Raw genomic sequence first — 27,126 nt, 5'->3', positions numbered from 1 at the left:
CATGTTGGTAGAAATATTTTATTGACAAATATGAAATATTTACACCTTGTAGGTCCTCATAAGAAGACAGGAAGTAATTAGAATGTAATTAGTTGCTGGATTTTATCCTCATAAACATGGCTTCATAGTAAATTTAGACATTTCCCTGAAAGAGAAGAGAACATGAGTGACAGCATGAACAAAATATTAGTGAATAAAATGTCGATTAAAAAACTAAATCCATCTGTTTCATGTTGTCATGTTCTCTCTGAAGGAGTCTCAGCTGATTCTGTTGTCCAGGTGACAGTACAAGTACATGGACACAATCATGGCAGCAATCTGGGGAAACAACAGAATACAGATTGTAACAAACCTTCCTATGAAAACAAAAAAAACATGTAGACATGAAGCTCTGAACCTTCAATTGATGGTGAGAAGTCTCACTGCTTTTGAATCTGAAGGTTTTTTAACTCACAGATGATCTTTTGATTGTCTGAATGAGGATTGTCATTTTCCTTCTTTCCTGCATAACTTTCTACCTTCACAGAACCTTCCAGCTGACACAGGTGTTAATATCTGAGCAGGTTAGTGCTGTTTCCTCACAATAATCCTGGTTTGATCCTCTCTGTGCTTAACTTTCCTGTTGGTGGATAAAGATGCTCTTCGTACTTAAGCACCTTCCTGGTTTCACAAGACTAGAGCTGCAACGATTGGTCGATCGCCAGAAGATTAATCATATTAATCATTTAAGTCATTTTTTAAGCAAAAGTATCAAACGTTCTCTGGTTCAAGCTTCTCCAATCTGAGGAGTTTGTGCTTATTTAGTTTTATATTATAGTAAACAGAATATATTTAGGTTTTAGACTGTTGGTTGGACAAAACAAGACATTTGATGATGTCGCCTCGGACTTGGGTAAAATGTGAAGGACATTTTTCAGTATTTTGACATTTTATAGGTGAAATGAATAATTGATAGCTTCAGATCCAGAGTTCAACATGCATGTTGGTTGATAGAGAATACTTTCCCATACCGAGACGTTGACCTTACAGTTGGCTGATAAGGTTTTCTTGGCTCCTTGATATGCATTGAAGTACTGTCTTTCAGCTAAAGCCAGCACAGAAATGTTCCTGGTTATCATTATTCTTTTCATTTTACCTCTAAGACACCAATTCCTGCAGCGATGCCTCCCACGATGTTGGCGTGCTCTTTGAGGGTCTCGAGGATGTCTTCAAAACAGCCCTGAGGAGGAAAATGTCTAAATATAAATATCAGCTTTCTACAAATTGACATGAAACTCAAACTGACAGACTGCAGATGAAGGCAGCAGACGCCAAACTAGACATTTACCATGTTTGCAATCTAATACTGGATTCCAGCATAAGGAGAATAAGGCTGCATGGAACCAAATATTCTGTCAGTTATCAACTTTTGAATATGTGTTGAGTTAAAGAAAAGTTTGTAAATTAGGCGCCTTTTTGAAGAATGTGCTTCCTTTGCTATTGTTTTATTATTATATTGTATGTTCTGTTTGTGCTCCATGTCATGTGATCATGGTCTTGAGTCAAAATAAATGAATGAAGAAATGTGCAAATATTTTCAACACTGGTGTCTTAGGACTAGAGAAAACAAACAAAAAAAGGCTACAGATTCCCCTGTCGCTCTTATTTTAAAAATCCTACAACAACCAGAATGCATTGCGAGGTGTGTTTACAGCAAACTTTTGCAGCTGATGAAGAGGGATATTTCAATACAGGGAAGACAGAAGAAAGTTGTCCTGTAATTGATTGGCCACATTGAATAATAATGATAATAACTGACTGAAATAACTCGAAAACTATCGGACGGATTAGCAAGAAATTTGGTGAAGACATTCATGTTCCCAATAAAATTTTAAGTTATACTTTGATTTATGACTGAACACCTGCACAACACTAATAAGACACTCCTCTTCTGCCTTAACTCTGTATATCATACTTCATATATGTTTCTGATACTAGAGTTGTGGTTTTCCATCCCACCTGGACGCCGCTGCGCTCCGCTTCATCCGGACTGCAGGGGGGGCTGTTGGTCCAGCAGCAGATGAGCGGCAGGCTTCCTCCATTCTCCTTTTCAAACTTAGAGCCCACAAAGTCTGTGTAGTTGGTGAAACCGCAGCAGTTCAGCTGGGAAAGGATGAAAACACACCATCCATCATACAGCAGGACAACACCTAGGTGAGTTTTATGAATAATAATGTAGTTAACAAGAGCTTTGTTCCTGCACAACGTTCAGAGTTCAGGATTTCAGTTCTTTTGTGCGTTTACATTCAAAGCAGTTTTCAGTGTTTCATAAAGGCTGTGTGCACAGAAAGACTCCAAGAGGAACTGAAAACTATGAAAAATAAAAGCAACTGGACGCTATCTCTGAGGCACAATGTTGCTTTGAGTTTTACAAATGTCTCTTTAGATGCTTTGAGCGCTACGAGCTGAATCCATTCACCTGAAAAACAGCAAATATAAGTGAAACCATCTGTTTGGTTGGATAGAATCAGAAATATCTTTTTGTACAATACAAGGTCTGACATTGCTCGGCGGTACAATTATATCTCGCTGATGTGAATATAAAAGTTTCTTTTGCATTGAATAAGTTAAGAAACTGAGGCTCCCTGAGTTACCTTGACTCTGACTATTGTGAGCAGCTGATGTGAACTAACAACAGACAAAAGCAGACAGATGCATAGAACTGTGTAGAGTTCTGGCTTTTGTTTGATTTCAATTCAAAAACTTTAACTTTGCTGCACAGTTTATTTATGCTGTTGTATGGCTGCAGCTCACACTCAAGACTGGCGAAGGACACTGAAATGTATTTATTATCCAGCACAACATTATTATAGAGAGTACGTTTAATTAGACAGAAGTGCTTCTAAACAATAAGCACTATGTTCATACTTGAAAAGCTACAAAATGTCATGAAGTACACCAGATTAAAATGATGAATGAATGTTTTAGTAGTTTCACTGATGTCTTGTATCATTTCCTGTTCTTACAAAATAGTAAAATATATATTTCTTGTACATTAAATGCCAAAACAGTGCACTGACAACATTAATACCTACTGTAGTGCATGTGTTACGGTGTGAAATTTGTACAGCTTTGTTGAAAACGCAGCTCGTGAATGTAATGTACCTTTAGCAGACAACTATCAGTTCTCTTTTAGTTGCATCTCAGATGAGTCGGGGAAAATAGTTTCTATGTGCAACTACAGCAGCACAAGATGTCAATAATGTAACTAACATAAATAAAATACACTTGTGAACTAAAAACATGGCTTCAGGAAGGTTGGAAATCAATCTAAAACTCAAAATGTTTGGAAAAATGTCAATATGTAGGTCATATTTAGAGGCTATATCATGCATATGGGTATAGAGGTATAAATGTCCTCATGTTGTAAACAGACAGTATGACTTGTTTTGGATCTAAGAAGATATCTGCAGGACTGCAGTCATACTGTACCTCTTTCATGGTGCTGTTCCAGATCTTAGTGACCACAGGATCACTGCCGTAATCATTCTGTAAAGCAGGAGTCACCCACGCTCTGAGGATCCCCTCAGCCTGAGGAAAACACACACACACACACACAGTTGTGAGGACTTGAGGCATGTATAAAGTAGGGGTGTGCTCGAATACAAATACATTATTCGGCAAAGCACAAATAGTGGGTTTTATACAAATATTTGTTTCATATAAATATTTTTAAATTATTTGTTGGGGGTGTTCCCCAGAGATAAAGCTGAGCTACTGACACAAGCAAAGTGCTCCAAAGGGACTCTCCATAACCTGTTGTTCCTCTTCTCCTTTCCACAAAGTTAGGTTGTAAAAAATAGGCAATAAATGAAAAGTGCAAAGCAAGAATCACCTTTGAAGTTCTTCTCTACACATTACACGCTGTGCTGTCTCTGTGTTATGGGTGTATAAATAGGTAGAGGTCTGTCTGCTATGAGTCGATGAGTAAAGTTTTATCTCAGTAGTCAGCGCAGTCGTCTATGATCTGGGAGACTCCAGTTCAAGACCTGATATGGGGACCTCCTTCATAAGGTAGTTTATTCATGAAGACTTATTGTAACACTTTTTTTATAAAATCAAAAGTGTCATAAAAACAAAAACAGGATTTTTAAGCCTCTTTCTACTTTTATTCAAATACAAATACAAATAATTTTGCTGCCTCAACAAATACAGATACAAATACAAATACTGGGCTCTCTGCACATCACTAGTACAAAGTTTTAACCCTCAAACATACATTAGAATAAATGAGGTTGTACAATAAGAAAATCTAAAAGTATTAAGCAGTTTTTTTTTAATTATTTTGTTTTTGTTGTTGTTTTGTTTGGGTTATTGTCTGGTTCTGTTGATTTTCCAGTGTTTTATTGTTAATCACTTATCTTGCCCTATCAATACAAAAAGAAAAAAAATGTTCTCACTTTCCAAAATAAGTACATTTCTAAAAATGTCCAAAAGATGTCCTGACAAAAAAAGACATTTTCCACAAATGTCTTCACTTTTCTAAGATGACAGACTGTCGGACTGCAGACATACTGTTCCTCCGAAATGACCTCGCTGTCCAAAAATGTACTTAAACTAGCTACAGCGGTGGAAGAAGTATTTTATTTAAGTAAAGGCAGCAACACTACAATGGAAAAATACTCCATTCAAACTCTTACTTAGCATATTGGCGGCAAAATGAACTTACAGTATCAAAAGTAAAAGTAGTTATTATGCATTATGGCTTCATTTAGGTTGTTATATTTATCATATGGATATAATTGGAATATGAATACTGATTTTATTGATGGATACACGTAAGCAGCATTTTAATACTTATACTGCAGGTTAATCTCATCTATATAACAATACATATTTTATAAACCGATAATTTTACATATAAAACATTTATCTGAAAAGTAACTAATAACTATAGCTGTGAAATAAATGTAGTGCAGTAAAAAGTACAATATTTCCCTTAATGACATAAAAGTGACATTAAATGTAAGTACTCAAGTAAAGTACACTTAGTTTCTCTCCACCAGCGCTTCGCTCCATCACCAGTAACACCAGTGACCTGTTTCAACAGCCTCAAAGCTCTGACTTGTCTGTTTTAGAGTCCATTATGTAGATGAGAGGCCTACACATGCAGAAGTGCTCCAGTAGATGGTATAAAAGCCCATCACTGCCCCGCAGAGCTCTTACTGTCAAAGTCCAGCTGTCTCACACATCTACACACACACACACACACACACACACACACACACACAACATTATAGAAGCTCCTGAAAATAAAACACTGCATCTGATTTCATGGCCAGGGAAGGTAATTCTCTGGGAGTCACCTATTCATCAGAAATTAAATAAATCTTCTCTCACACAAAGCACCTGGGAAATAAACAGCGCGGTCCTGGCACCTGGAGAGAAAAAATTGAGAATATATCAAAAAATGACCCCGCCATTATTCTCCCTTCTTCTTCTCCTTTTTATGGCCGTAAACGGGGAGCATTTACATATATATTGATGCTCCTGATGGCTTTGGTCAGGACACGTTTTGTCTTGATATTCGTGTTTATCCAAAGTGCAAAAAAAAAAAAAAAAAGGCAGGAGAGTCTTTTGTTGTGGAGGAATTCCTTCACAAATGCACAGGTTCTTTAACGCCCACCCTCCCTTCACCTCCTCTCACTCAGTCTGTTTTTTTTTTCCATTTTGATTAATAATCCCATCGCGTACATTCACACAAAGACCCATTTGATGAAGAGGGAGTGTGTGTGTGTGTGTGTGTGTGTTGTCATGCACGTTTACTGTATTTGGCCACGAGTGTCCGAAAGAGCTTTTTTTTCCCTGTGTGTGTGTGTGTTTATGTGTGTGTGTGGATGTGTGTGTGTGCACAGTGAAAGAGGGCAGGCGGAGGAGATGCCCGAGGGGATGCTGGGATACATGCCACAATTAAAAGTGCCCCCCAAGAAGCAGGGAGAGCGGCTGAGATCAGAGAGGGTTATTACCAGCCGGCTAATTCATCACTGTCACTCGGCCCTGCGCCTCGCCACATCCCGTTAAACACACACACACACACACACACACATGCTTACACACTGATATGAACGCTTGCAAACACACACACACACACACATATAGGGTGGACAGGCAGGACAAAGCCTGCACTAACACACAGCGCGGTGAAGCAGGAGGCGATAACACATCTATCAATACCGGGGAGTGAACACATTCTACACACACACACACGATAAAAATCTTCAGCTCTGGTGTGTTATTGATCTCGTGTTACTCTTCACTGTATTACTGTTTTTAAAATGATTGTCGATATCTTTTTACAGCCTCTGTAGTGACTCACCGGCTGCTAATTGGTAATTGTTCTTAAAAGGAAAAGCAATAAAGGAAAAGCTCGTTAGATTCAGCTTAGAGTCGCTTTGTTATGAGAACTGTCTGTACGCACATTTTCACTTTGCTCATTAAAAAACATGAATGGAAATGCCAGAATGTTTAAAAAAAGTGCATAAATGTTTTTATGTTTGGCTGTTGTTGAGGAGTTAACAGTAAAGCGTTATATTTTTATTGTGCCTGTAAATGTGTTTCCATCCACCAGTTTTATTCATAGTTTCAATTTTGCAAATAAAAACTGCTGAAAATTCAGAAAAATCTCTAAAGAAAGCAAAGAAATTTTTGAATAAGGTAGAAAAGTTGGTGTAACAATAAAGGTAAAACGCGACAACGTGCGATGGAACATGTGACTGAAGAGCTGAAAACATCAGATCTGTGTGGAGCGATGATGAGGAGACTGTAACCTTCCTCAAACCAATACATGAGACAAACAGAAATGTCATATTTCCATCACGTTTTCCATCATCTGAGCTTTGATTGCAGCTCTTTTAATGATGCCATCTTGTTGTGTCCTCTTCTTCTACACTGGTTTAAAGGTACTGACTGGAAAATTAGCGCCACCTACTGGTTTATCTCGATGAACCAACTAATATTAACATAACGGACGTGGACAGACACGTGCATTAATCTGATTTCTCTTTTGTGAAACGTGCGATACATTTGAATGGAAACGTTGCTTGAGTATGTACACTGATCGTTTTGTGTTTGTGGTAGGCACAATTATTTTCATTATCGATTAGTTGTTTTATCTATAAAATGTCAGAAGATGGTGAAAAATGTCAATCACTGTTTCCAAAAACCCAACATACAAGCTTGTTTTGTCCACAACCCAAAGATATTCAGTTTACTGTCATAGAAGACTAAAAAAAACACTTAAGGAAGTGTAACCAGAGAATTTCAGCATTTTTTCTTAAAATAAAGACTCAAAATGATGATGAAATAGTTGGCGATTCATTTTATAATCAACTAATCGCTGCAAATTGTGATGTGAATGAAGCATCTTATTGTGATCCTGTTCATATGTCACCTGTTCTCAGGTCTCAGGTCAGATAAAATAAATAAATAAAGCTTAACTGACTTACTAACTAAAAACCAAAACAATGAGCTGAAAATCCCTGTTGAGTTGAAGGAAAACAGTTCAGAGATGTTGCTATGATTGACACATTAAACATAATTCTTTCCATTATTAATACAAAGATATTGATTATTGATGACGCAGAGGTAATTGGGGTTAATCAGTTTACATTACTCACTCTAAAGCTAATCTTTCCTCTCCCTGATGAGGAATTAAAGCCAAACAGTAATCTGTATTGGATTACGTTTCTAGAAAACCTTCCTTAAGCAGACACGGAACGACAGCGTGATTCATTAAATGCCACATCACATCTCTTCCATTAATCCAGTGTGAAGTCCATATCAGCCCCAGTAATAAATCTCCACCATGGTCACTTCCGAATCACTTGGAGGAGAAAGAACAACCATGACCACTGACGGCCTCTCATAATGCCTGCTGGAATTGCTTATTAAATCTCAGTTATTTCGACCACCTGAAGGTTATTGGCTCTTTGGTTAGATGAGCTGGCGGCCCGGCGGCCAAAAGGCAGATTTATGCTGCAGATAAGTAGAAGAGAATAGATTTATTTGTCTCCTTTCATTGTCTATGCCTCTGTCTCTTACTTATTGACACAGGCGGCTATATGTATGCATATTAGATGTATATTGCCCATATTCATTATTCCAATGCTATTGTGTTTACTGTGTCTTATCAAAAGCGGGAGATGGACAGCTGCTCTCGCACAGTAGTCATATCCGTGATGGAACTTACGATGTCCTTTGTGTTTGTAATGAACAGATGATGCTAAAGCTAACAAACAGTGCGTTAAATTGACTCTAAACCATATCTGAGATCTCTTTAAGGAAGACAAATCTGTGAGTTATGTCTCGCATTTCATTGAGCTTTAGACAATAGCTCACACACCTCCCTCTCTCTCTCTCTCTCTCTCTCTCTCTCTCTTCTACACACCAGCAAGCTCGCTGTTGTTGATTTGCCTCCCGCCAGATGCCGTTTACATCGCTCGCCTTGGTCAGCGCTGCTTTTGTAAATGACAGGCGAGGGACGGGGGCAGATTTATTTCAACAAAACTGCCTGAACAGCAGCAGCAGCAGCAAGACTCCCAGCTCAGCCTCCAAGGACACACGCAAACACACACACACACTCACACACAGGAAAACACACAACACACACTCACTCAGTCACAGCTTGGATAACAGAGAGAGAGAGAGAGAGAGTAAAAAAGAAAAGGTGAGGGAGAAGTTAAAGGCAGGTCTGTACACTGCAAAAAATCTCATCGTTTCTGTCTGAATCATATCTCTCTTAAAACATGGATGCAATCTGACATTGTAATAAAAATTTCATCCTGATTTGGGTCAAAATAATTTGATCAATCCCAAAGTTGTTAGAAATTTGCAGCACTGAAATATATCAACTCTGACACATCCTCCATCCTCCACCTTGTGGTCCAGGTTTTAATTTTTTTTGGTTTATTTTGAGCTCATTTGTTGTTTTGTTTTCATCAAACTTCATATAGAAAATTGAGGGCAGAGTGGTATTATTCCAACATAGGAGTACTGTAAGGCTGCAAGCAACAGTTATTCTCATTATCAATAAGCTTGACAATTATTTTCTGTAAAAAATGTCAGAAAATAGTGAAAAATGATGATTTCCTGAAGCTCATATTCACAACAGATGACTTGTTTCATCTGACCAACAATCAAAAACACAAACATGTTGAGTTTACTATCATGGAAAACTGGGATAGTAGAAAAATTTCAGCATTTTAGCTTAAAAAAATATATGTATTTGACTTCTGTGCACTGCAGTAATGTCATATTTGATGGACTGGCACAAACCGTCATGTTTTCTCCAAATGCGTTTAGCAAAAGAAGAAGATGTGGCTTTCCAAAACACACAATGTTGTTAATGTTGGTTAATGGTTAATATTTGGTTGAGTTTAGGTACAAAAAGGGAAAGATTGTTGTCTTGGTTAAAATAAATGTATATTGACTTGTTGGTAGGAGAACAGATGTGAACAGCTGTCTCTAACTGGACAAACATCCACCCTGAGACTGTAACATCACGATACTTCTGTGTTTGTGTAACACTTGCTATTATTACTCTACATTTAATTCATTATCAATTAATCAATTTTTACTCATCACTCCATTTTTATGTTATTTAATGTTTTACCTGTTGTTTATAACATATTATTACTATTAGTTTCTCATTGATACTCATGTGTGACTGTGCGCTCTGTTGATCTGTGATAACTTCATTAAAATACCTTCATGAGTTTGTTTTTTTTGGTAAAAGTCTATTTTCTGTACTGTGTGTGTTAATATGACCACAGCTTTTGTGCTTTTGTGACAATATGATTGCAGCTTATTACCATGAAGTTGGCTGTGGGAGACCTACAGTAATATCACCAGAATAAACAGCTGGTTGGAGCCAAAAGTGGCAATTTGTACCACGTTCATCACACAACACAAGAGAGAGAGAGTACACAACCGCTACACACACTGCACGGCCACTAAAGGTCGCTCATGAACTTAACATAAACATCAGTTGCTTCAGGCATTTTTAAACAATCAACCAATTCAGATGCTTTTCTGATGAAAACACTCAGATATTTTTTATAGTGTGTAGCCGCTGCTGCAAATGGTTTACCAGCAATACACATACAAACAAATGAAATTCCCAAGCAGTGCGGAATCTACTCTCCTCCGCTCATCAGCTCCTCCCTGCAGATGGATGTGTGTTAGATTACTTCCCTTGCTCCTGGGGACTCAGATACATCCTCTGATTGGATAAAAAAAACTCCACTTTCTATTTTCTTTATTAGGATCCCAGTCTTCACTAACCTCCTTTTTACATACCTCATTTGAAATCCTTGTAATTATTATACGTGGAACTAAATGGAAATGGAGCACGTGTGCGTGCGTGTGTGTGTATGTGTGTGAGGGGGACACATATGTAAATAGGCTGTTTTGCATATAAAATGCTTTAGCTTCAATATTCCAGAGTAATAAATTGCTCAAAGTGAGTGACAGTGCACACGGCCCCGGGCTATCCTGGAGTCATTAAGTAGCCGAATGTAGTGAGGCGGACATAAAGGCAGTAATTCAATGATGGCCGCCGCTATGATGGAGAATTTACATGGAGATAAAATCCAGAGAGTGAGACAAGAAGGTGAGAGGGTGAAAGCGAAAAGACAGAGAGGGACGAGAAGAATTAACCGACAAAGGAAAAGGGAGTGGAGAGGAGGTGTTAAAGGAACAGAGGGAGAGAATGTGATGAGGAGGCAGTTGAACATAAAGAAAAGAGGAAGAGGTGAAGTGGAGAACTCACGAATGAGGAGTAGGCCAGAGCCACGACTCCGGCTGCCACTTCAGCGATGAATATGATGAGGATGATGGAGAAGAACTGCAGGGAGGGAAGAAGAGGAGACAAGGATTAAGTTTTTGTGTATTTATTTATGAAGTAATAATAATATTCATTCACTTTTCCAAAATCAAGTCAAATCTTCACACAAGAGGATAAACAAGAATTAGAGTTTTAGCAATCACTTCTAAAATTAAGGCTGCAAAATACAATTCTTTTCATTAGCAATTATTATTTTTTAATTAATTGATTATTAGTTTTTTGTCCATAAAATGTCCAGAAATAGTCAAATCCATCCAAGAGTCCAAGATGACGTCTTTAAATTGCTTGTTTTGTCTGATCAACCAAAATCTGAAGATATAGCAGCAATAGCAATGACCAGTAATATAAAACAGAAAAGCAGCAAATCTTCACATTTGAGAAGCTGGAACCAGTAAATATTTTTGCTTGAACTTTTACTCAAACGATGAAATAGTTGCCAATTAATTTTCTACCGATCGACTAATCGATTAAAGGATATGTCTCTGTTTTTGTCCAAAAACTATTAAAGACACATCAATAAGCCACATCGCTGCACTGGCTGACATGTTCCTTCATTGTGAAGAGTTTGGTCACGTTAGTTTGTTTAGAAACGACTTTAAAGGTTAATAACAGCGATCACATTTTCAGTCTCCAGAGAGTAGTTCTGTGTAAGGCAGAAAATAAACATTTATTTTAATTAATAATTAAAATAATAATTTACAGTGTACAATGTAGTACAAAGTCAGGAGGCTGTGATATGTAGCACAACAAACTAGCGAAGCTCTGTAAACACAACCACGTTCCCGCACATGCTCAGTGGTGTCTGCCTTACACAGAACTACTCTCCGGTGACTGAAAACGTGATCGCTGTTATTAGTCTTTGGAGCCGTTTCTAAACAAACTAGCGTGACCAAACTGAAGGAACATGTCACCCAGTGCAGCGGTGTGGCCCATTGATGTGTTTTTAATAGTTTTTGGACAAAGGTGCTGAGGAATAAGATATATAAAGCTTTAGATGCACACACAATACTTGTAAGTAGATAAATTCATTGTTATATATAAAAAATCACCAGACTTACCCTTTAATCACTTTAGTTTTTGAAACACAAGCAGTTAGATGATGAGACTGGTTATAAAAGAACCAACAGTTTATGATACAGATGATCTAAACTGCTTTATTTGGATGTAAAACTGGACGCGAGTGCACCTGAAATGTCTAATAATCCATCATTGCAAAGGAAAACTGTGAGCTCATGACAAAGAATTCGGTTAACAATTTTACATTTACTGTTCATTCATGTTTATAACTGTAAAACTTTTTAGCAATGTCACCATATTCCCAAATTATTATTACCAAAACTATGAAAATAAGGTCCATGTTGTGATAAACTGGGAACTGGAGATGGAAATGATGTTTGTTCAAGTCAACCTTCACTGTTTAAATCTAACCACAGAGAAAAAATGACAGTTTCAATGATAATATAAAATCACATAAAAATAAAATGATGTAAACAAAATCTAAAAAATTAAAATAAATTAAATTAAAAGGATTTAAATAAAGCTTTGTGTTGTAATCAAACATACGTGCTCTTAAACATCTATTGTTCTGTGTAATAATCACAGACTGTCAGTGTCAGTGAAGCTCAGCTGAACACACAGAGGAACAATAAGAAGCCGGCTCATTCATTCCTTTTATTCAGTCCATTACAGCTGTTTCTCATGCGCTGCGTCCTGTGCTGTCACTGCCACAATCTGCCGCTCTGTCCATCATTCAACTCGCTGGGAGATGCGGACACGATGGTGGCTCTACGGGGGGAAGATTCACTGCCTGTGCTCCTCATTAGACTCACTGCAGTGGACTGAGAGGTAGTTATCCCTGTCGTTAATGAGCGTAATAATACACACTGTTGCTGATACAGATGAGGAGGGAGGAGCGGATGTGGATATTAACGGGGCTGTTGATGAGCCGGGTGTAAATATAAGGATGGGTGACATACTGGATATGGACTAGCTGGATGTAAAAGCACCTCATGAACACATGCATGATCATTTGTGATGTTTTACATCATAATATCAGTGTTTTGACTCCTTTTAAGGGTAATAAGTAGATGACTGCACCATCATTTCTTCTTCAGTTTTAGCAGTTCACATTCAGCAATCATTTGTGTTAAAATACACAGAACATATTTGCTATGAACTTCTGTAGAACTTCCATATTCTTATGCATGCCGCGCACTGTATTATGCCGCAGATCAGCTGTTTGGGTCAGAAAGTGCTGCTGCGGCGTAACGTGTGCAGGAATACAAACGTTCTACAGTTGAGAAAATGTAGTGCCAAAGGAAAGGGCTGTCTGACGGCAAGGTAAAGCAGTGAAAACATTCTAAATATAGTGTACACTTAAACTGATATTGATTTCTTTAGGTCGGCCTTTTGTTAGGTGGCTAAAATACCTTTTGCTGCCATAGAAGTACATTGATTACTCCAGCCTGCTTCTCCATAATGGGAGCATGCAGACCCAAATCTACTGCAGGTTATAAACCACCTCATACAACCCCACTTCAAAAAAATCCAAACTATCCCTTTAACATCAGCCAAATATTGGCAAGAAGACTTCAGTTTGGCAAAATGTTGGCATCCAGATGGGCTATCAGGTTTGTGAATAGGCAGGAAGTACAGCTTTCCTAATAGGACACATTGGTTAAGTGAAGCTACACCACACCTTAGTCCCCCTCCACTCAAAAATATGTTTTTCTTCCTGTTCTTTCAGTTGGATGTTTGAGCTTCGCTGTGCAGAATGATGTATGTGCAGTGTTCAGACTGGAAGGAAAGTAGAAAGTTTCTTTGCTCACTGAAAATTGATTTTTAGGGGCGGGCCTACAGGCATGATTTGTGACGTCACAACTACTTTGGATGCCAGTATGCAACTCACACAAGTGTGATGTGGAAACTTGAAGCTTCCAGAGCACATACAGGTACACTGTACAGCAGTTAAACTCCTGAAATGAACTATACTTGCATATTCAAAAGACATGATGACATTTTAAGGATTTAATGTGGTATTGATATTGCTATATGTCTTAATACATGTCTGATCTTTAAACTTGCCTTTGCACCAGGTCCGATACACCTACCATGAGCAGCAGACACTTGCTCTCCTTGTGGGCTCCGCAGCAGCCGAGGAGCCCCAGCAGTACCAGCGCGGCCCCGATGGCGATGCAGAAAATGCCCACGTTGACGAACTGCATGCCCTGGCGGGAGAAAGGCCCCAAGAGGCTCAGGAAGGAGCCCCCGTCCACGGTTACCCAGATCCCCATGGCCAGCAGGGTCAGACCGCCCAGCTGCAGGAAAAGCCGAGAAAACACGGTAAACAAACATTAGTGCAAAAAACAACGCGATGTGCATGTACACAGCACACAAATCCCCATCATTTCTTAACGTGGGACGTTAACCAGTTAGTTTTTCAGAGGATGTAATCCACACTTAACAACAGAGAGTAAATGTCAATCATTTGTTTGCCTAGCAGTCATTCAGACAGGGTCAAGAGCTCTTTAGGGGGTAATAGGTTTTGGAAATGAGAAGCCATCTTACATCACTAAACCTCCCTTACTATTACCTCTTAGTGACACCATGACACCTCAATATCCTCTCCTCCATTCAGAGAGGAGGATTTCTTTTGTGACACAGAGAGAGAGGTGCTGCCTCAGGCTTCACATTATGTATCGAGGCCGAGCAACAACTTGGCCTTTTTTTTTTACCTTTCTGAACGAAATGACTGCCCTCATCCATGACTGCCTTTATCTCACCACTCATGTCACACAGGCGTAACGGGCAGATATCCGTTTAGCGACCATCCCGTGCTGTGCTGGTGGGTACAGCCAACCTTTGGGTTTACAGCCTAGGCTACTGGATTGGACGGTAAAGAAGGCAGATGTTTACCATCCTCTTAAGACAGAAATGTTTCTGAAGATACGGGAATGTTTCTTTTTCAGATGTGGGAATTTTAAACTTGGAATACAACGTAAGATTATTGAAATCTACAAGGATAAACTCCTCACATAAAACCAGTATTTTGAGCAACACTCAAACACTTTTGGGTCTTTACAGTCAGAGAGGAGCACGTATTGAACGACGGAGTAAAAACTGGACTCTGATGAATCTTACCTGTGTTCTTGATACATTTAGGGCAAAGTACAGCACTAATTCAATCAACACATCAACAACAGTCATGTCATACTCACCATTCTGCTGGAGACAAAGAGACACAACTACACAGTGATTTTATACAAGAGCTCACAAGCTCACTAAAAGGTTGGAAACCACTGATTGAATCTTGTCAGTTAAATGTAGTGAAGCAAAAAGTACAATATCGTCCTTTGAAATGTAGTGAAGTAGAAGCACAATACCAGTCAAAAGTCTGGACACACTTTCTCATTGAAGTGAATGGGATGGTGTGTCCAGTCTTTTGACTGGTATTGTAAAATGTAGCATAAAAAATGAAATAAAAGTACAAGTACGTCAAACTTGTACGTAAGAACAATACTTGAGTAAATGTACTTTGGTATATTCTACCACTGGGAATTAGAGATAATGTTTATTAGAAATTTTCAAATAAAGGCCTGTTTCTAATATGAACCTGTTTCAAATGAAGTCCTCTGTGCAGTTGATGTAAATAAAGGCCACGGTTCAAGAATTTATGATAATTAAACATGCTTTATCTTGTTTTGTATTGATCTTTGACCATGTGCGACAAAAAGATGAGCAGTCAGTCATTTTATTAAGGGACGCTGAGGTGCATTCATAGAAATCTATTGACTGGAAACCGGTGAAACCTGCTCATAACAAACAAATTCATGTCACATGTTTCACATTACAGTCTGGAAATCACCCGATCTCTCCCTCTCTTTATCTTTTTCACTGTGATAATCTCTCTGCCTGCCTCTCTGACCTTCTCTTTCTCCTCTTTTCCACTCTTTTAGCCTCCTCCCTCCCCTCTGTGTATTCCAACCCCGCACTCCTCGTACTGAGTGATTTCTTCTTCTACCTTTATTCCTTCTCCTCTACAGAGAAACCATGTTTGAAACCTGATATTGTCTGTCAGGCTCCATCAGACTCTCTGCAGTCAGGGGGCCTCTGTGCTCTCTATCAGGCACCGACACTCCACATCTCCTGTCAGACGCTGACATCTCCCACATGGGAATCATCTCCCCCCTTCTTCTTCTTTTGTCTCTTTCCTGCTCTTCCCATCTATTTTTTACTCTCCTTCATTCTCTCCACCTTTCACTCTGGGGTTTCTTTTCTCGTCTCTTCAACCTGTTCTGTGCCATCATTGCACCGTTGGCTAAATGTGATACGACAACCATATTCCCTCTCTAACTCTATGTCTGCCACCATCACCCCTCACCAGGTATAATTATAGCTGGCATGCTGTCTTTTTTTTAAAGATGGTTAATCCCTTTGATGGTGTGCCATATGCAGGTGGATGCTCTGTCAGTTGAACACCCACATGGCAAGAGGACTGGAAGTAAATCGGGTTTTAAAAGAGTGTATATGTGTGTGGGTGGGTGGATGATGGAGGGGGGGTGTAAAAAGAAGCAGCGTCCTATCTATGGAGATGGGAAATATAACCTATTAGGGTTAGAGGAGAGGGGATGAATAACAGGCTGCAGAATAGGAGGCCATGGCCTCCAGAGAGGGGGAGGTGAATGGAGAGAAGAGATAGAAAGATACAGAGAAAGCGGAAAGAGAACGGGCTCGTCCCACCCCAATTGAAATGGAATTGGTTCTCTCTGAAAGGCCTGGAATGAGAAAGACGTCAGTTGAGTATAAAACCCGTCTTCATGGGTCATATTACCGGCAGCAGACAATCTGATTAAGACCTGACACTCGACCATGGATCTGCACAGAGTGCATACATGGAGACGCTTCTAATTTCCAATGCATTTAGATTGGTTCCAAGCCAACGACAAACCAAAAATGGCAAAGGAGACGCTAAAAATGTGTTTCTGTTGCAAGCGCAGCGAAACGTGTGTTCAAACGTTTTGAAATAGTTGGCTGCTGGCATTGATAACTAGGCGACGTTAAAGTGTTTTCATTTTTGTATCATGACATTTCAAAATGTTGGTTAATGTTGTATTTTTCATGTAATTGCAGAAGACTTTTTTCAGCAACTCAAATCGGTCCAATGTTGTGCTGATTGACAACTATGTCCACAAACCAATCAGAGCTTTGGAGGCGACATCATCTTCCTGTGCCAGAAGAAGAATTATGACAAGAACTTGATGACAGTTTCATGGCAGGTAGAATATTTTGTAAGCTGACTTATTGGATTAACAACTCTTAAATTTGTTTCGGTTTCTTTGACCTAAATGACAAATTAACTGCATCTAGCAACCAGCAGCTATAACTGCTTCTATGTTGACTGACAGATACATCAGTCACTATTTAGAGCAAAATAACAACCTTGTGTTTTATGTCTAATTATTTTGAGGGTTTTAATGTCTTTCTTGGTCCTAGTAGAGCCCTGTACGATTGCAAAGTGACATTTTACTAACAGATTTACTTTTCACTTTCATACTGCAGTGAACTAATGACATCAGTAAGTAAGAGCCCCAGAATGGAAATAAAAAGGCTGCATACTGTATGAGTCATGCTGACCTCCTACTTTGAATTCAGTTTCCCTGTGGGATAGTTCCTCCCATAATGCTGCCATCTCTGGCTGGCGGTTAGGTTTTGGTTAACTGCTGCTGACTTGTTGGGGTTCAGGCAACCTGGTGTCACGCCAGAGCGTGTAATACACCTGCCAGTCCACCATGTCAGTGTCACGTTTTGCCTCGCCTAGGCGTGAAAAGTACACACCTGTAAGTTAGGAGCGTTTTCTAATATGGCAACTCTATCGGCAGTAATTGGCAGGACAGCATCATTTGTCTGTGCTTTCTGAATCCGTTACAAATCACTGTAAAAAAAAATGTGACAACGCTGTGGTTCAGGTCTGGTTAAGTTTAGGCACAAAAACCACTTGGTTAAGGTTTGAGAAAGATCATGGTTTGGGTTAAAATGATCTCTTGAAGCATGGTGTGGGTTAAAGTTACTACTTAAAGTTAGGTAATCGTCGTCGTCATGGCAACAGTAAACACCATGACAATAGTTATGTTTTTCTTTAAAAAAACTGTCCGGACTCACAGTTGGATGCAGGATGTGGTGGGAAGCGGTCTCCTGTAGCTAAATCCATTTTTAGCCATCCTATCTATCTAGCCGTCCACCCAACCCATCTCCTAATATGGAAATCTGTCACAAATATAGACGTCATCTGACCTGTGTCACTTCTCTGGGTCATGATTACTTCAGCCACTAGATGGAGTTGTTGGCATTGAGTACACGTGCGTGTACTTTTCACACCTAGGCGAGGCAAAAAGTGACACTGACACAGTCACTTTTTAATGCGCTGCACCTTTAGCGTCATTTTCAACATGCAGTGCAGGGTAGTCTGACAGACTTCTATAGAACTCCCACAATGTCTGAAATAGACGCCATGAGACTGATGATGTCACAAATTTCCATATTCAGAGGTGGCAGGTAGGGTGGATGGCTAGATGAATAGATGGCAAAAACAGGACCACTGTTCGTTTCCTGTTTCTAACCACAGTTTTTAACCCAAACCATGATCTCTCCCTAACCCTAACCAAGTGGTTTTTGTGCCTAAACTCAACCAGACCTTAACCACAGTGTTGTCACACCATAAAGCATTATTATTTTTTTAACAGTGATACTGCATGTTGAAATATGACGCTAAAGGGGAAAAAATAGCTTCGGTATGTGATGAGTTGGGAGTGAGAATGTGTTGGAAATAGATGTCAGGAATGTAAAAAGAGATCCAGAGAGAGAAGTTAAAACCTGACAACTGTCTTACCCCCACACAGCTGGCCGATCACTGCGTGAAGTGGATGTGAATGTCGGATATTTGGTTTCTGAAAATTACAGAGCTCCCCCTAACCTGACGTCTGAAAGGTGTGTGTGTGGGGCGGAGGGTGTTTCCGATGCTATCCAACCATCCGACAAGCATGTCTGACGGAGTATACCGCCCTCTTTACTGTGCAAGATGCGCACTGATACGTATCTGTGGCTATTTTTAAGTAGGTGTACATTAAATCTCCAAGCCCAGAGGTGAGTATACGCTAATTACACCTCTTGTCTTGGTTCAAGTTAAGTTAATAGGAAAAACAAAGTAATGGGGAAACAGAATTTGACAAAACACCAGGAAATGATTCAATCCGAAAAGGCGTCTCACCATGGCATCACAGTTATCAATGAAGAATCAAACTTTGGAATTCATAAATGGATTCAGAATCCCTGAAAAATATTAATTCCTATGGTAAATTGATTTTTCTCCTACCTCTATTGAGAACAGATCTCCACTGGAGACAACTCCTTTGATAAGAAGAGAAAATAATGAAGTTGCGACACCGAACTTTGAACGCAGCTTTTCAGTGGCCGGTTGCATTAAAGCACCGCCTTTATGAGCTGAAGAGAATCATTTCATCATTCTGCTCTGCTGGCTAACATTTCAAAGGGACATCATAATCAGTGTGGTGCTGTGACTTTTAGAGCTGCCGCACCGGATTTATCAAGCAGCGGCACTGAGGCAGAAATAGGAAATGTGAAGAAAATGATGACTTGTGCCGAGAGCTTCATCTGTGACAGTGGGAGTCCAGGTGGGCTCGACTCGGCAGGCAAATTCAGCTTACCCATGCCAAAGTTTCTCTCCATTTCACAAACCACTTTAGTTATCGACATTAAGCCGAAGATGTCAGTGGCAAAAATTAGAGGCTTTGAAGTTAATGAGATGAAAATTGCAACGGTGGGGAGAAAGTGGAGGAGAAGGAGCAGCATTTAGGTCTTCTGGATCAGTGATCTGAGGTGTTTATGTAACATCTCTGTTTGCATTGAAGGGATGAGATGAAATGATTTTCTATGCGTTGTGTTGAAAGGCTATTGTTTGTTTTTCACTTCCCACGCACACACACACACACACACACACACACGACTTTTCATGTTAAGATTTCACACCATAAATGAACACCCACTCACCCTCCCCTCTTCTCCCACGTCTCCCCCCCCCCCCCCCCAACCTCCTCCTCATCATATACGAGCGTGCAATCAAAGCGGAAATATACTCACAAAGATAAGCAAGTTGAACAAGACCATCATCAATTTGACGAATGTGAAGCAGCCCATTTTAATCTGTAATAAAAAAAAGGAGAAGATAAATTATAGCATTTCTTCTTTCATCAGCTGAGACCTTCTATCTCTCATTAACACACAAACACACACACAGAAACACACACACAGGGCTACAAAGTCTACGTGGCCAATCTTCACATTCATGCTGTGCTATTACATCCAGCCCACATCCCGGCGAAATTACTTTGAAAATTACATTACTGACAATGAGTCTTAATGATAACACACACAGCTGCGAGAAACAGTAAAGATATCTGTTAATGGGAGATCTATATGGGGAAGGGGAATTAGAAAAGGAATAACTATAGAGTGTTCACATGCAGCAGGGTTATTTACGCTCAGAGAATACAGATCTTACCCTTTTAGTGTTTCTATCCAAAGCAGAGAAGCTTTAAACCACAAAAACAACAAGACACTTAAAAACAAGCACGCAAAAAAAAACATGCAAGAGTTTTCTCAGGTGTTTTCAGGTGAGCCGACGGGAGTGCAAAGACGTCTCTGTCCACATATGTCTTTATAGCGATGATGTCCACACAGCTGGAAGCCTGTGGCAGAAATCTGATGAGTGCTTTTCCCGAGGCTGGCTGGTGGAGCGAGCAAAGGACAGGGTGTGGTGCTGCAGGATACAGGTGAGTGTCGTTCAGGTACAGGTACAGGTACAGAGGGGAGGAGCGGCTCCAGTGGCAGCTCTGATCCCTGCAGGTACACGGTGACACAGATTCACAGCACAGGATCATCTTTTTCAGGGATTTCAGGTATGACAAGATGGATGTCTATAGTGTCTCTGCAATAGACCTGTCAGACTCCCAGAAGACAAAACATAATCCTTAAAACTCGAGAAGGGAGTCTCATATGAAGAAGATGTGAAGTAATATGTTGTGCAACGTTTGAAAGGTGTAGTCATAACATCATTGTGAAACAAGAAGACTCAGAGTTGTACGAGCCAAGAAGAAGAAAATCAACATGAGTAACTACTGAAACCCCCCCACCCCCAATACTCTATATATATAATAATAAAAAAAATGACAGTGTGTAACAACTTAGAGAGAATTATCAGTGACTCTGCAGCTCCTCTCAGCCTTACGGAGCTTTATAGTGAGTTTCAGCTCATTGTTTAGCTGTCCAGCTGCAACTTTGCTGTTTTGGTTCACTCTCATTGCTCTCATAGCATCGTTTTCGGTTGCAGCAGGCAGCTATTTTCAGAGAAAAAGCTCTAAAAAGCCACTGTACACTACCTGCTCAGCACCAAATGGCAAACAGACACAGTTAGCTGTAGACTAGCTGTGAACATAGTGGAGCATTTAGCAGCTAAAGAGCCAGATATTTCCCTCAGGAGTTGGTAGAGAGTAAAAACAGAGCTAAAAGAGAGTCCAAATGAATGATAATGTTGCTGCTGGATGTGGAAATAAGCAACTGTTTGCTAACAAGTTCAACATATCAGCTTAAAAGGTGATGATGTGTCAGAGTTGAGTTTCACTACTTGTTTCTGCTGAAAACAAGTGGACAATATTCAATTAATGCAGGTTTAAATAGCTCTTTAAAGCTGCCTTGAAAGATTTTTTTGGCCACTAAGGGGCAGAGTAACTCCACAAGAAGTTTACAGACACTTCTGACTTATTGGCATGTTATAAAGTGGTTTTGGCTTATGTGTCAGCTAATAGTTTAACTATTTACACATTCAGGAGGCACAGAGCAACAAGATCATCCCATTGAAGTCATGTTTGTGTCCACCTGATGAATATAAATCCAATATTCACTCTCCTTTTTTCCTCTGCTTTGGTCTCCACCAGCGTCTTTAGCTGCTAAATGTTCCACTTTCTTCACCAGCTAGTCTCTAACTTTGTCTGTTTGCAGTTTGCTGCTGGACATGTAGTTTATCTGAGCTTGTTAGATGAAAAGCTGTCTGCTGCTGCTGTAAAAGAGGCTGATAAGAACGCTAACCTTACCCTATTCAGACGAGATTAGCACCATTACTTACAGTAATGTAAGTCATCGTTGCGGACGGTGTTTTAACCACTGCAAAATTACAGAATGTGGTCTATAATAGACATGAACATTCAGCAGAACTATAAATAAATAATAAAGCCATAAAGAAAATACTGGTACTTTCCTATCTGTAGTTGACATAACAGCTTATTGGTTGATCTTATGGCTCAGATTAGCAAAAACAACTTCCTTCATTTTCACACAAAAGTCAAATTTTGTGCAAAACTGATAAAATGAAGTAGAAGAAAAAGACCAAATACATGAGGAATGCACAGAAGAATGAACTTGCATTTACTCCTAGCTAAATTGTGCAAAATAAAAGCACAGATAAACATTGATAAAAACATAAAACATACTTCATACCTGCCAACAGCAGTTACAGTGCAAATGAGAAAATAAATTACCGCAAATGGCACAAAGCAAAATACCATCTGAGGAAATTTTTTTAATGAACATTAAAAATACAGGTATTTACGATACGTAGACATATTAACATCATTCAGGGCTAAAAATAGCACGCGTTGCTGTGAACTGTGAAAGTGTGATCATACTGACTGGTGTGCAATGAGCTTTTTAATAGCCATTAATACAGCAAATCCTCAGTGTTGAATCATAGTCATCGTCTGCTTCATCACTGATTTGTGCAGAGTTACGTGACCCGTCGTCTCGCACCATCACCATATTGTTTTAAAATCATAATGCGCTCATTCTGTTAGTACATGTAATCAAATTATATAACATATTGTAGTTTTTACTGGTATTTATAGAGGAGTAATAGTATGCAATAAGAATATATATAATATATATATATCCAAACTGTGCATAGTTGGTTTAAAACATGTTTTGTTAGAATTTAAAAGCATGAAAAATTTTATTGTCATTGTTGTATTACATTTACATCTTTTTTTTAAAGTGTGAACCATCCTAATGTTTATTCTCTGATTGCTGCCTTACAATTACTTGACAGTAAACATGTGAATTTGATGACAGTATTGTTTTGCAACATGAGTGTCTGTGTGTGTTTATGATCGGTCATTAAAGTAATAATGTGAAGTCTGCGTGATGTCACAACAAAACATGACTTCCAACCTACTAATCTGTGCTCATAAAAACAGCAAACTGTAATAAAGAAATGACACCACTTTAGACCTTTCACCCTGTTTGCAGTAAGTCTCGGCTTCATGTTTGGTATATCTCCACAGTGTCACTGCTCTGTGGCTCTGTTGATGCTTTCTGCTGTTGACTCTATTGTTCACGTCTCCTTCCTTTGTTCCTCTGGATCCTGAACCCCTGCAGTGGCTCGTCCAAACCACTAGAGGGGAGTAGCGATCTGGCAGTGAGTCTCCTCTCTTCATTGTGTTTGTCCGGAGTGAAGGAATGTGCTCCTCTTTGTCCAGGAAGAACAAAAAGAGAAGAAGTAAAAGCTCAGATGAAAATGCTGCGTTGCACTTTGTGTTTATTTGTCATATTGTGTTGCTCTTAATTCGGTGGTACGTTTTAGTCACATTTCAAAACCGATCAGCTGCAGATTGTCTGAATAAAAAAAGCTCAAACAAACCATGTTTGTTTACAGATGCATGTTGGAAGTGATGTGTTAACAGTTTTTCTGCATCCTTACACCAGTATTTTATGGGTTAATGCAGCAGCAGGAGCTTTCAGTGTCTTCCTTTGTCTCATCACTTGTTTCCTCCTAAGATTCTTCTGGAGTTGAAGTTCAATTTCCCTGAGCTGCAGGCAAAAGGAAAAAAAAAAAAAAAAATCTTTGAAAAATGGCAGAAGCCCTCCTCCCAATGCCACCTTGTTGGAGAGTTGAGCCCATATCAGCTGAAGTCTTTCTCAGTAATATCACTTTAATGGCCTTATTGTGAGTTATGACAATCTCACCCACACCGTCATTAACCCACCGGTCCTTAATCTCAGCGAGAGGAGCACCTGTCAGGCTTCGTTAGCCATTAAACCGTTAATAATCTCCACCCAACGTCCACGCACGCACACACTCTGCGGCCGCCGCGCGTGGAAAAAGAAATGATTAGACGGTTGCCTTTTCATCACCTCTGATGAAAGCAGCGACGGGCCGCGGAGATCTCGGGTGAGATGGAGAAGGTAAAAAACACGGGTCCCTTAATGAGGTCAGTTAGATTGAGTATTATCAGTGGCCCTCCAGGGCAGCTGCCACAGTTATACATCTACTGCTGCCGGGCTGTTGCCATTACATGTATACCTTTCAAATCCCATGTGAGCATTGATTCATCCTTTAACTTGATTTTAAGGTTGATATAATATAATCTGCTGTGTGCTCGGTAGGTTTAATGGTCTTAATGCTCATTAAAAGCGCTCACAATTCTTTGCAGAGTTTCTGTGACACTTTATCCGACAGCAGATTTGTTGATGACATTTTAGCTCTTTCATATCTTCATACTTTGATTCATTCTGTGCAATTTGTTTGGACACTTTCTGTGACACTTGAAGTTTGCTAAATATAAGAAGGGAAACCATTTGATTAAATGTTTCCCGAGATATGTATTTCTACTAATCATACCCTCAGTCTACTTATTTATTCCTTCAGTTAAAGACACACACTGGCGTCTTGTCAGCTGATTTGTTAAGTATAAACAATTTCTTCTTATTATGTTGATTTAAAAAAAATGTAATCTCGACAGTATTAAGTTTCTTTAGGAACACTTACTGTTGCAAATTGAAAGCAGGGCGACAGGAGCGACTTAATCTCTTCTCTCTTGTGGAATTTGAGGGTAGAAATGACAGAATTGAGAAAAAGAAGTATTGAGTGTATTGAGAGGAATGATTTACTTTGAGAGATGAACACCACATTACTTATTTGAGGGAACTTTTCATCAAAGATTTTCTTCTGAGCTGTGTAGAAACCAAGCAGCAAGTACTGCAGTTTGAGCATGAAGTCATGTGGAAGCACCTTAAAGTACCTACTTCTCTCTAGAAATACTGAGTCAATCACTGTTTTCAATGGAGTCATTATGGTCTCAATCTCTAAATTCGGGCCCTCTAATAAGTGTTTTGGAAATTACTGCTCTGTTAATAAGATTTGAAGACTTACAGTAGCGTTGACGTCTGCTGTGTGGGTGTTGATTGACAGTTGGCTCACCTGCTGCTCTCCCTGTCTCTGGGACTGACAGCGAGTTGGACTATTGTCACAATATTTCACTAAGTTTAATGTTACTTAATTATGTTACCTGCCCTGTTAGCACCATTTAGCATGTTTCCAGAGTGTGAAAAGGCAACACCCTGCATTTCTTATCTGGAAGCTGCTTTCTCCAAACGGAAAAGATGGCGCCGACCATAAGCTGCAACTCCGGGCTTCAAACCAGCTCCAGTGCAAACCAATGAGTAACATCACACCTGGCTTCATCCATCTTTATATACATTCTATGGTAGAAACCTCATCACATCCCAGTTATATGCTTTGTCCTGAAAGTAAGAAACACTGTTGTTTTTTTCATTTAGTTCCTGAAAAGTTGATATTGTGAAGATGAAACATTTTCCCCTGACAGTGATGATACACTGCCGGTGTGTGTGTGTATGTGTGTGTGTGTGTGTGTGTGTGTGTGTCTCTGTCAGACGTTTTTCTGATATGGACCGCAGAGTTCATGACCTCATGAACTATAAACCACCAGCACGGGGCCTCTTGACTTGGGATTGGCGTATACAGCCTCTGGTCAGACAGTGTGTGTGATACAAAAGTCATATGATGATGATGATGATGATGACGGTGATGATGATGATGTATACTTGCACCTAACCTGACCTCTCCTCTCTGCGTCCCCCCCCCCCCTTGAGGCAGGATGTGTCTCTAATCTCCGTGTTGTTGTCCTCGGTCAACAAAGGGAGCAAAAAATACGACCTGATGAATCGCCTCCCGACGCGCCGCTCTGACATCCAATAACGCCTTTTGTTCACACAATGACAATCGCTGGTCCCGATCTTTATGAAGCGCCTAATTATTTCCACATGGGGAGGGATATTGAGAGTCATCTAAGCGAGCGCAGCAGTCACTCTATTATTGTTCATAATCCATTATGTCGACGTTACAAATTGATAATTTCTTTCAAGTGAGGGATGAAAATCTGGAGCCGATTTAAAGACAGTCGCTACAGAAAGTGCTACCTCTGTGACCTCTATTGTGTCTGCTGCTCTTTAATTTATCAGGCACACACACACACACACACACACACACACACACACACATAAGCATTGCATATTAATTCACAGCAATCCATTAGGCCATAGGAGGTCCACGCTCTATAAATCAAAACTAAAGGGCCGGCTAATTGACTCGCACACAAAGGAACAGGACGACTGTGGAGAAGAAGAAGATGGGAAGAGATAGGAAGGGGTGGGGGGGGGGAGAGATGAAGAAGAGGGGGTAAGGAGGAAGGGGTTAATGGGAAAGGAAGTGAAGGACAGGGAAAAACGTGGAAGAAGAGAGGGAAAGAGTGCAGCAGCGGTGTGCAGAAGTGTATCGCTGTCTTTGACCCGGGTGCCTCCTTTGTTCTATGACTGATGGTAGTCGGCGATGACACACATTGCTTATGAGCCCCTGTGGCCACGAGCTCGATCTCACCACCTATAGGGCCACTGAGCAGCAGCAGCGGCAGCATATAGGGGCCAATTCTCGCAGGGCTCTTAGCGGCGCTGCTAATTAGCTAAAAGGGGTCATTTGTATGCAGCTTCTCTGTGTCTTTATCTCCCCCGCTCTCGCACTCTTTCTCTGTCTCTCTCCTGGTTTCTCTGTCTATTTTTCTCTCTCTGTGTTATCAATCCATTTCCCCCTTCATCCTTATCTCAATTTGTCTCCGCGACTGTAATTGTATCAGGTCTAATAATTAGCGCAACTCAAGTCTAATAAGTTGGCTGTTAGCTCTAACAGATTAGAGTCTAGAAACTTCCATTTCCTTCTCCTCGGTGGCTCTGCGATTTAAAGGTGTACATTTAGCACTTTTTAATTTGTTAAATGTCTCTAGGTTTTTGTTTTTTTAACAGGAGGAATTAAAAACATGTGGTTCGTCTTT

General features: G+C 39.8%; 1 protein-coding gene across 9 annotated transcripts in view; it reads right to left on the bottom strand.

Moving 5' to 3' along the window:
- The window catches only part of LOC121900764 (tetraspanin-1), a 29,854-nt gene continuing 2,728 nt past the window's right edge, over nucleotides 1–27,126 (bottom strand). Inside the window, exons 1-8 of one of the 9 annotated variants that reach the window (XM_042417299.1) lie at nucleotides 20,457–20,852; nucleotides 20,036–20,098; nucleotides 13,993–14,199; nucleotides 10,808–10,882; nucleotides 3,472–3,570; nucleotides 1,999–2,142; nucleotides 1,136–1,219; nucleotides 1–318 (exon numbers count right to left, since the gene is read on the bottom strand). In XM_042417299.1, the coding sequence (XP_042273233.1) occupies nucleotides 259–318; nucleotides 1,136–1,219; nucleotides 1,999–2,142; nucleotides 3,472–3,570; nucleotides 10,808–10,882; nucleotides 13,993–14,199; nucleotides 20,036–20,092 (726 nt within the window). In that variant the 5' untranslated portion in view covers nucleotides 20,093–20,098; nucleotides 20,457–20,852 and the 3' untranslated portion in view covers nucleotides 1–258. The other 8 variants (XM_042417298.1, XM_042417300.1, XM_042417301.1 and 5 more) reach the window with 8 other exon arrangements.

The sequence above is a fragment of the Thunnus maccoyii genome, chromosome 7 (genome assembly GCF_910596095.1).
Source record: "Thunnus maccoyii chromosome 7, fThuMac1.1, whole genome shotgun sequence".
NCBI lineage: Eukaryota > Metazoa > Chordata > Actinopteri > Scombriformes > Scombridae > Thunnus > Thunnus maccoyii.
The sequence above is the reverse complement of the archived record's forward strand: the minus strand, read 5'-3'. Positions and strand labels throughout refer to the sequence as shown.